Source organism: Arachis ipaensis, chromosome B4, assembly GCF_059453495.1.
Source record: "Arachis ipaensis isolate K30076 ecotype BB chromosome B4, ASM5945349v1, whole genome shotgun sequence".
NCBI lineage: Eukaryota > Viridiplantae > Streptophyta > Magnoliopsida > Fabales > Fabaceae > Arachis > Arachis ipaensis.
The window spans coordinates 642,635-653,529 of record NC_142439.1 but is presented as its reverse complement, the minus strand read 5'-3'; the positions used below and the strand labels follow the sequence as shown (position 1 = coordinate 653,529).

General features: G+C 37.2%; 3 protein-coding genes across 4 annotated transcripts; 1 reads left to right on the top strand and 2 right to left on the bottom strand.

Annotated features, from left to right (window-relative positions):
* Positions 1 to 233: 233 nt before the first annotated feature.
* On the bottom strand, positions 234 to 752 carry LOC110263572 (uncharacterized). The gene is made up of 2 exons (XM_021105042.2): positions 561 to 752; positions 234 to 479 (listed from the first exon to the last, which is right to left on the bottom strand). Exons 1-2 carry the CDS (start codon positions 750 to 752, stop codon positions 234 to 236), a joined length of 438 nt encoding a protein of 145 aa, XP_020960701.2.
* Positions 753 to 1,518: 766 nt separating this feature from the next.
* On the top strand, positions 1,519 to 2,836 carry LOC107638380 (7-dehydrocholesterol reductase-like protein). Of its 2 annotated transcripts, none has more exons than XM_088485812.1 (3): positions 1,519 to 1,652; positions 1,908 to 2,067; positions 2,414 to 2,836. In XM_088485812.1, the coding sequence occupies exons 2-3, from the start codon at positions 1,914 to 1,916 to the stop codon at positions 2,674 to 2,676; spliced, it is 417 nt and encodes a 138-aa protein (XP_088341938.1). In that variant the 5' UTR covers positions 1,519 to 1,652; positions 1,908 to 1,913; the 3' UTR covers positions 2,677 to 2,836. The 2 variants fall into 2 exon arrangements, with proteins under 2 accessions (XP_088341938.1, XP_088341939.1); XM_088485813.1 differs by having other exon boundaries at positions 1,534 to 1,652; positions 1,912 to 2,067.
* A 552-nt stretch (positions 2,837 to 3,388) lies between these two features.
* VHA-A (vacuolar ATP synthase subunit A) lies at positions 3,389 to 9,267 on the bottom strand. Its single transcript, XM_016341617.3, has 20 exons — positions 8,660 to 9,267; positions 7,963 to 8,089; positions 7,764 to 7,819; positions 7,615 to 7,671; positions 7,374 to 7,485; positions 7,240 to 7,277; positions 7,045 to 7,146; positions 6,795 to 6,851; positions 6,617 to 6,688; positions 6,434 to 6,535; positions 6,278 to 6,340; positions 6,063 to 6,195; positions 5,778 to 5,884; positions 5,380 to 5,574; positions 5,106 to 5,192; positions 4,881 to 4,985; positions 4,452 to 4,549; positions 4,271 to 4,349; positions 3,988 to 4,076; positions 3,389 to 3,903 (listed from the first exon to the last, which is right to left on the bottom strand). The coding sequence occupies exons 1-20, from the start codon at positions 8,735 to 8,737 to the stop codon at positions 3,789 to 3,791; spliced, it is 1,872 nt and encodes a 623-aa protein (XP_016197103.1). The 5' UTR covers positions 8,738 to 9,267; the 3' UTR covers positions 3,389 to 3,788.
* Positions 9,268 to 10,895: the final 1,628 nt, after the last annotated feature.

Here is a 10,895-nt window from a genome sequence, read left to right as displayed (position 1 = left end):
ACAATGGAAACTACTTCACCATTGGTGATGTTGTCATGTTTTTCTATTCCTACTTCACTTAATTTTTATTCTGCTATGACTGATTTGCTTATATTATGTTATGATCAACAAAAAAATTGCATGTAAATAACCTTTTTACTAGTAAATAAACATCAACATACAGGGTTTTCACAACAACAGAAAATTGTCAAGGTTCACAGCATCATCCTTTTCACCTTTTGACAGTAACTGCTTCACTTCCCACTAAAGAACATACACATAATCATAAAAACCAAAATCACAACTATTAATCCAAAATACAGCTGCATCCTAAGTGCTTTTACTTCAGCTTCTACGGTCATCATTCTCCAAGATATGTTATGGTTTAACAAAGCAGCATCACTCTCCATTTGTGCATCAGTTTTAACTTCTCCTAAGTTCTCTAATCCTTCATAGTCGTCGTCCTCAGCCCACCTAAAGTAATTGCAGTGGCTGCCCTTCTGCACAACCTCAGGGAACCAAATTGTCAAAATCCAACTAAAAACATTTGAAGCTTCAAGAACACTACACTGATAACTCACCCGGTATCTTGGACAAGCATGGAACAATCTATCAGGATTTTCTCTTGTCCCAGACTTCTTGATCACTGTCTTCAGCCCACAAAAGCAAACTTGGTCGGAGTTCTTCCTCCGCCACCGCAGCGAAGAGCTCGAGGCATGGCTTCCGTGTGATTGCGACACATGTCCACTGCGACCCCCACCTACGCTACCCATCGTGCAACCGCTCATGAATTTTCGGCCTCTGCAGAACCAAGCTCAAGCTGCAGCAACAATGGCAATTTAAAACGAAGAGGGGATTAGGGTTTGGGAACCTAGGACTAATTTGACATACATATGGAAACATATCTTGTCACCAGCCACTCTGCGCCAAGCTGGCATGCTCATATGCCACACTGACAGCCAACTAAGCAACAGTTAACGGCGTCACTGACGGAATTGACGGACATTTGACGGAAGGACTAACGTTACCAATTTTAAAACTTTCGGGGACAAATTTTATTATCTTTTTCTTACGGGGACTCGTTTGCAGAATGGGCTATCTTTCGGGGACCAATTTGGCTATTTACTCTATCTTTAGTTGTTCTTATCTTATCTTTATTTATTTTTATATTTCTTAGGCCAATACTTTATATATATTTAGTTTTACCTTCATAATACAATTCAATTCAATCAATTAAAAAATCCAAAGTATAATATTCTTCCTCTCTTCTTTTCTTATTCTTTCACAATTTTATCAACATGTATTAAATTGATTAGTATTTGGAGTTAATTTTCATCTACTATTATAAATATCATATCAATAAAATTAACTAATTTTTAAATTTAATTAAATAATTATATAAAATATTTTTCAACAAAATGAAACTCTTAATATTTTTATTGAAATAATAAAATTTTAACTGATGCATTTTTAGTGTTAGTGTTAACAAGAAAAAATATTATTATTATTATTATTATTATACTCAAACGTGTTTTAACAGCTATGTATAAATATGATGAGAAGAGGAGAAGGAAACAGGAATTAGGAAAGCAGATTGGAAGATAATTGATTTCAGATTTGAGATTTGAGAGAGGCGTCGTCGGAGTTCCCAGCTCTGTTTGATTCCATTTAAGGTTTCCATCTAATTCTCTGATTCGGTTCAAGTCTCTCTCTCTCTCTCTCTCTCTCTCTCTCTCGGGTCCTTTTCTTCTCTGCTTGGATGGCTTGGCTTGCATTAAGCATTAAGCATTAAGCTATCGAATACGTAGATTAAATTATTTTCTGAAACTATAATTTTGATGATATGTCTGTTTCAATGGTGAATCAAATCTCTTGAACTTGTTTTCAATGCCTGCCTGGTTATTAACAAGTTAGGGTTTTTTTGGCAGACAGAGATGTCAGCGTATGAAAATGTTGTTGGTGGAAAATTGAAGCTCAAAGGAAAGGCACTTGATGTGAAGGCTGGCGGAGTGAAGAAGAAGAAAAAGAAGAACAAAAGAGATCATGAGAATCAGATTTTGCAGACTACCGAAGATGATATTTCAGCAGGTATCTATCTGTCCTTTGTTTTCATCTTCATCTTCATGTCATGCTTTACCTCTTATGTTCTACACTTAGCTAAATAAAACGCTTTGTTACATGCAAGTTATGATGTATGGTACAATCATCCTCTTTGCTTAACTGAATTAGCAACCTGATAATTGTATTTATTTGTTATGTGAGATGGTTTGACATCGTCCAAAATAAGATGGATATCAGAAACCTATATCATACTCTTCGTATTAGAAATTTGGCACCAGCAAGAGTACTTTTGATGCAGAATAAGAAGATGATTTATTGAACTGCTCAAAGTTCCTTCTGGTTCTTATTTCTTGTTCTCCCATTCAATAAACAGGTGGGAGCACAGAGCAATCCTTGGCTACGGATGATCAAAATGCGAACGATGAGGGCAAACTGAGTGGGGAAGGGAAGGATGCTCACTATGATGATCATCTTACACCAGCAGAGAAACGATACATAGAACAGAGGGAGCAGCTTGATGTTCATAGGTTGGCCAAGATCTCCAACAAATCTCACCGCGATAGGATTCAGGATTTCAACCAATATCTTGCAAACATGAGCGAGCATTATGATATTCCTAAAGTTGGTCCCGGATAGTATGAAGGCCAACAACCCCTATTGTTTAGTATTGATACCATGTGTTGTGTGTGTACTATCATTACAGAACCATGTTTATCTCGCTTAAGCGGTATTTCAGATGATATACTTCGGTTTCTTTGCTTTTAATGGAGTATTAATGTTATTGCCTTCGATGAAATTCCCATTGAATATGCTGGCCTCATAGACCAAGCTTTATATTGGTTTTTACTTGAATAGCAATTACGCCTGTTGGTAATGTTACTGCCTTAAATGAGATTCCCGCATTTTTAACCTTTTTTATGGGAGAAGAAGAGGAGTTGTCAAAGAGCAAAGAAAAATAAGCCAAGTGTAACCAGAAATGAATATATATATATATATACCGATTAGTCGATTACATACGATAATATTATGAGTTTATGACTCTTAAAGGGAAACCAGAATCAACCAAATTAGCTTTGCGTTGCACGGCTTGGAAAAGCCACACTATACCATATGCTGTTCCAACGGATATACACACAGAATCAGTTACTAAATTAATTAATAAAATATATATTAAAATAAATTAAACATATGTATTTATACACATATATAACACTTAATTTAGTGACTAATTTTTAATGTGCTCATGACATTTTTTATACTGTTTGTTTATATAGAAAATAACATTGACGAATGATTAACAAGGAGACCGAAAGAATAGACAGAATATGCGCTACTGAGAAGTTCCGGGTTCTATCAAATACTCATTCATTGCTACAAGGTAGAATCCATCGAAGAAAACACATCATTCAGAAAGTTTCATGTCCCAGCAGGGTCCATCTCTTAAATCCATAGTGATCCACATATACCCGCAGTCACAGCCGCTTCATTCTCAAAAATAATTTTATTCACCTAAATACATACTGAAAGAACAAGCATCATCTCTTATTATCAATAAATAACGGGGGGACATGATTACAGCTGCACAAGCAACTAGACGAAAAGCCAAACCAGCACCAGGAAAGAGATATGAAATGAACGAATCTAAGTAGAGTGCGAGAAAATTCATGACATTGCTGACACTGGATCTTGATTCCTCTTATAGAACTATCAAATAACACTATCCTCTGAGCAAGGCTGAAAATCTTCAATCATCGGGCTTCATCCTCAAGGTTGCGGAAACCATTAGTGAGGTCCTCATGTAATTTCTTAAATTTGTCAATCAAAGCAGCTTCACCTTCTGCTGGATCCTCAAATTTCTGAGACCTGCAATAACAACAGATCAACAGAATTAGATCTCTACTTTCTGTGTCAAAATAAGTCATCTAGTGCAGTTTTAAAATTGCTTACACTAAACGATAGAAGAGATCTCCCAATCGATGCTTGATAACAGTGTAGGTGATCTTTTGACCATCTGTACCAGCTCCCCTCTCTACTGCCTGCAAGTGTAGTCAGCACCATGTAAACAAAATACTCTAGCTGACTTAGGAACAAGAATGCATAACACAATGAAATGAACAATTTCTGCTTTATAATTATGGGGGAGGGTGGCACGAGAGATTAAATGTGGTTTTAAATCATCCCCCCCACATGCCAACATTTACATGGAAACCTGTAGAGTGCACCACCATACCTGGTTCGCCAAATTGTAGAAATGGATAATGTTGCGCATCATCCAAACAGACTTGTAGAAGGGACAGAATTTGTCATATCTATCTCAGCCAAACAAGAGGTAGCAATATAAGATAAGAAACACATAATAAGCTGTATAATAATACATGTCAAAGAATTTAGCCAATTAGAAAGGAACTTACGGTGTAAAGGCATTTTGAGCAAGATAATCCTCTCTCAAAAGTTTTGCAGTTTCTAAGGTGATCTTATCCACTTCAGCTAAAGCATCCTTGCCTACAAGCTGGAGCAATGATTTGCATCAAATGACCCAGTTTAGTTTACATCTTACAGAACAAATACATAGACATCCTCTCAGATTTTGTTAAGAAATGCAAAATAATGCCATATCATGGTGTTAAAGATAAACTTATCAGACTATTCCTTAGGTTGAAGATAATTTGCAACATCTAGGTGTTTGAGATGCTATACTTCGTAACAGTCTTTTCTCATGTAACTTAAATATACCTTCTCTATCCCCAAAATAGTTTAATAATTCTATCCTGTATAGGAGAGAAAAGGGACAACTCTTTAACCTTATAACCAAGATGATATTAGAACCAATAAAGGTGTACCTGAACAATTTCATTCAGGTCATCTTCTCTTTGCAGTACTTCACGAGCCTTTGTCCTAATGTTGATAAAATCTGGATCAAATTGCTCATAAAAGGATTCAAGTGCCTGAAGGTACAAAATATAAATTAATATAATTGTACAATCATGCGAGGGAGTATAAGCATACAAATGAAGGAACTTTAAAGGGAGAATATGAATTACAAAGCAAACAAATGTAGGGCATACCGTTGAGTACTTTGAATAAGAAATAAGCCAGTTCACAGAGGGAAAGTGCTTTCTTTGAGCAAGCTTTTTGTCCAACCCCCAGAAAACCTGCAAGATAGCCCCCCAAAAGAAAAAAAGTTTAGACAGTGTGAATGTTATAGAAGAGGATATGTTAGTGGTAAAAATATCACATTGACCTTTGTGAACTTGTGGGCATATTAGTCAAGTCAATCAAATACAAACTACCTTCACTGGCAGTTACCAACAGATCATATATAATAGGTATTAATTTTACCTGAACAATACTGAGAGTTGCAGATGTCACAGGATCTGAAAAATCTCCTCCGGGTGGAGAAACAGCACCAACAATTGTGACACTACCTGTTCGTTCAGGACCTCCAAGGCATTTTACTTTTCCAGCACGTTCATAGAAAGAGGCTAAACGCGCGGCAAGGTAAGCAGGATATCCACTGTCAGCAGGCATTTCTGCCTGTGGAAGACAACATGAACATCAAGATATATTAGTCAGTGTCAATATTTGCATGTGCACCTTTTGCTTAATGATACATAACTTGTCTGTTATACGCTAGTCAAGAAAGATGATCCAACCATAATACATTTATCTTAACCAAGAAGGGGGAAAATACTCCAAAATAACAGGTGGAAACTCTCATTTAACAACAAAATGCTCACCAGACGTCCAGAGATTTCACGCAACGCTTCTGCCCATCTAGATGTTGAATCTGCCATCATACTGACATTGTAACCCATATCTCTAAAATACTCAGCTAAAGTGATTCCTGAGATTACAAAACAGAACAAAATCAAAGTGAGGTAAGATTCAAAAACAGGTAAACGTGATGATAAAAGAAAACATGATTGACTAAGAGAGAAAACATTTCTTTTATAGAGGGAAGAACTACATATTAGTCCTCAACGATAAGGAGATGTTCTAAATTTTAAGAGGCAAGAAGTCACCTGTATAAATTGAAGCTTCACGAGCAGCGACTGGCATATTTGAAGTGTTAGCCACTAACGTTGTTCGCTTCATCACAGATTCTTCACGGCCATCAGGCAATGTCATTGTAAGTTGTGGGAAGTCCATCAGAACCTAAGATTCAGTAAATTGGTTATACCAACTGTAATCTCACAAACATGAATATTTTATGGAAGTAGCTCAAAAGAAAGCATACTTCAGCCATTTCATTTCCACGTTCCCCACAACCAACGTAAACAACAGCATCGGAATTGGAATACTGTCAAATAGGAGAAAGAATGAATTAGAAAGATCTGATGACTTGCAGGAGGAAGAAGAAGAAGAATGCCTTGATGGGGTTTATCAGTCTCACCTTAGAAAGAGCTTGACTGATGACTGTTTTACCACAACCAAAAGCTCCAGGGATGGCACAAGTCCCACCAAGAACAGAGGGGAAGAGGGCATCAAGAACTCGCTATAACAAATATAAGTCATTAGATGTGAAAGCTACCAGAATTATATCGTACATGGGAGAATTTATAACAAATAAGTTTACCTGACCAGTAAGAAGAGGAGTATCAGCTGCAAGTTTTGATGCAACAGGCCTTGGTGTACGTACAGGCCAGGTCTGCAATTCATGCAAGGAACTTGTAATATAGGAAGAGAGCATGGAAACCAAGCCTTCAATAAAGCAACTACAATGAAAAAACAAAAGAAAAAGAGAAGTTATAAACCTGAAGCATGGTGAACTTCTTTTTAACACCTTGAAACTCGAGCTCCAACACAGTATCCTGCAAAACAATTCACATATCACTTAAAAAATAGAGAATCCCCTAAATGATGAAAAATACAAAGCTTGGCAGTCATGTCATCATCAAATCTAAAATATGAAGCAAAGAGCTGCTAAAACAACACTCTTCCAAGGAAATTGAACCAAAATATATATAAATATATATATAAAAGCAAATAAATTCAGAATACAACCTTCAGGGAATATTCGCCAGGTGGTGCTATGTAGGTTATCTTTCCCATGGCATCAGGTGGAAGTGCAATATGGTGTTGCATTAGACTGTTCTCAAAAACAGTCTGCAATGGCAAAAAGTTCAAACAAATCATTAGATGAACAAATCAATGAATGTGAATAATAAACAAGCTCACTGAATTAGCTACAAAAATTACCGCATATAGATCTCCACCGGTCAATAGATCTCCTTCGCCTGTCACCAGTGCATAAAATAAAATATCAATAGTTAGTTTTTTTCCTTATGAAGCCTAACACTAAGTAATAGCAATTTATTTCTCTGGTACAGTACCAATTTTCTTAGGCTGAAATTCCCAGAGTGCATCTTTGTCAAGTGCTGGAACAGAGACACCACGAGGAATATACACATCACCGGATCTTTTAGCAATAGTTTTCAAAGGCCTCTGTTTTGATTTAAATAAGGGGCAAAAAAAGAGAGCTTCATGTTAGAAACAACAGGGAGAGGTAGTGAAACTTTAATTGCTAAATTTGTCAGCATTTGAAATCAGACATAAATCAATTAATAAGCAAACCTGAATTCCATCAAAAATGTTTCCCAGTATTCCAGGCCCCAACTCCACGGACAAAGGCTGGTTATGAAATAATAATAGCTTATCAGTAGAGGAAGGTAACGAGAATATAAGAAAAATAGTGAAATTCAACGAGGGATATAAAATGTAACCTTGTGTGTACGTAACACTGGATCATTAACCATCAAACCGGCCGTTTCCTCATAGACTACAATTGCAGAGAAGCTCCTCAGTTAAGAAAAGAATACAGAAGGAAGAAACAAAACAAAATAATTGAAGAGGCAGTTTTGCATCGTGAATGCAACATGCACTAAAATGTTTCAGAAACTATGGAATTTCAAAGAGCAGAACCTTGGATGGTAGCAGAGTCCCCTTCGAGACGAATAATCTCACCAATGAGATTGTCACGACCAACACGCACCAGCTCATACATAGCAGCCCCGGCCATTCCATCAGCAACCACGACTGGTCCAGATACCTGTTTCATTCCAGGAATCACACATTAAGCATCCACTACCCTCCTTTTCAACTTACAGTCCAAATTATAATCTAAAAGGATAGCGCGCGAGATTGACAAATGATTCTTCACTGCTACTACAAGTTGAAAAATGATCACCCGCCCAACCAAACCACAAAAAAAAAAAAGCAAGAAAAACCCTCAGACAGACACACTCTGTATCCTTTGTTACCAAAAAAAAAGAAAAAAAAAAACGAAGGAGCCACTGAACAAAAACAATAACATGTCACATCCAGTGAAATGTAAAGTGAATTTACAAATTCAACACAAATCCAGATGCTTGAAAACTAGAGCTTCCATTAAATCCTCAAATTAAGAAAAACAGAGAGCGATCATTGGTACGAGTGCAACAATCGACACGAGAGTGAAGATCGACAATTAAAGCATGTAGTTGGATCCAATCGCGAAATTGAACACGTGACATAGTGCATATGGTAGTAAATGAAAGCAAATCTAAGGTGATAGGAACAGAAGTGAAAAAGGGACGATACGATGGAGTGATGAATGGAAGCTTGTCGGATTGGATTATACCTTGCGAACGTAACCGTATTCACTCTCCTTCTCGGAATCCTCGAAGGTGGTGAGGCGAGATCCGTAAACGGCAGGCATTCTGTGAGGCAGAGATCGGATCAAGCTAGAATTTGGGAGATTGAAGATCTGAGGAACTAGGGACCAAAACCCTAAGGTTTCGATTAGTAGTACCACTCAATAGAGATTGCGTTCTGCAACAGAGGAAGAAGAGAAGGAGAGAGTGAAATGATGGATGGAAGAACCGCAGAGCAATGGCAATGGCAATTATGTAGCAACTTCTTAGAGTTATGATTGATTTGCTAATCAGACAGGGTACGGATCCACTACGGACGCGTGTATCGAAAACTCCACAGTGCACCTTCCTATGCTACTGAATCTGCCAATTGATAACTGCCACGTCGCGCTCGTTTCTCTTGTTATTGCTAGCCACTGCCCAAAACTCACGTTTTAACTCTCGTGAGTCATGAAGAGATGAAGTTGAATAAAAAATTCACAGGATTGGACTGGTGTCATTTGAACGTGGGCGGGCCTAAGCCAGCCACCTCAACTACATGGAATGGCTATGAAAAAGGATAAATATTACTGTGATATTTTTTTTTTTGGTGACTAAAAAACATTAAAGAAAAACAACAAAAAAGAAAGCAATACAACACCAAAAAACCACTACTAATCAGTAGATGAATCCTCGCGCTCTCTTCGCAATCAAATCTGCAGTTGAGTTAATTGAAATGAACTTAATTTAAGAGCACTAACTCTTGAATTTTTCTAATAATGTTTCCTTCTTTGTTAGGCATTGGAGATTTGGAGCAACTCAAAGACTTCCAAAGAATCTGTCTCGCAGATAATATTCTTAGTCCCGCACTCCCATGCTAAGACCAAACCCCTTCACATCGCAAAGAGACGGCAAGGATCCAGAACAAGCCTTCACCCACGTCCCCGCGGAACTCCTGATGATGCATCCATAACCCGCTTCACCCTCTCATGGAGGTGGTTTCCAATCAGTTAAAAATGGCATGCAATACAGTTTCTCTGTTCTCATAACACCTGGGGCAGAAATCAGAGTTCGTTAGACCTCTTCTAGCATGAAAAACAGTCACAGGTAGGGCTTGATGGACACAAAGCCAGACCATAAATTTTATCTTTTTGAGCGCCAGGACCAATTCCAATTATTAAGCTCATTTCAATCATAAGAACGTCTCAAAAGCAAAAGATAACCATCTCTCGCATTATAAGTCTTACTAGACTTAGAATTCCATCGCCAGCCCGGTTGAGGTCTCAAGTGCAATCTTGGATTGAATTTATTAATCAATTCAATTATGTCAGCTGTGAGACAAGTCTGTTTAAATTTCAGTTTGAGTAAAGCCAGAAATCCCCAAGAGTTAAATCTATATCAGATATGTGAATGCCAGGAAGAGCATTGTATAATTTGCCATGAGTGGACCAATGATCATACCAAAAGAATCCTTTTCAAGTTTGTCAAACACATCGACCAAATTTTTCCAAAAGCGTCAGGCATTTTTTCGGCACATTAAACTCAAAAACAGATTGGTTCCTCAAAATATTTTTTTTTTATGTGTACACGTTCCTCAAAATATTTACATATATATTCCTTTGTGATGCAAAAATTTTTGTCTCCTTTTATAATTTATACCCTAAACCATTTACACCAACAATTGCTTCTAGCCCGTTTGGATATTTTTGGGTTTTGGGTGTAGAATCTAAATTCTGATAGGGTGGGCAGACATATGTACTGTTGGGCTTGGGTTAAGAAAGTAAAGCCCACAAAGAATACAACCCAAAAGCCATAAGATATTTGGTTTATTTCTTCTGATACAAGGTAAAGGCATCCTCATTCGTCACCCCACCCCCACCCCCACCCCCCCCCACCCAAAAGATAGGGTCTCCATGAATCGGATCGTATCGTAAATCCGTGGTAAATATCCGTATTTGATCTGAAAATTGCGGATACAATCTGATCGTAAATTGATCGGATCGGATTGGATTCGATCCGCACCCTTTGCGGATCGGATCGCGGATATCTGTTCTACATCTGCATATCCGATCCGTAGATCCGCACTATAATAATTAAAAAAAATAAATAAATATATATTTGGTATTATATTTATTTGTTTGTATGTTTTAGTTAGTAATTATTATTCATATATTGTATTATTTTATTTTTGTTATCTAGAGAGAGTTTGATTAAAAATATTTTAGGAATAAATAAATTTAAAAG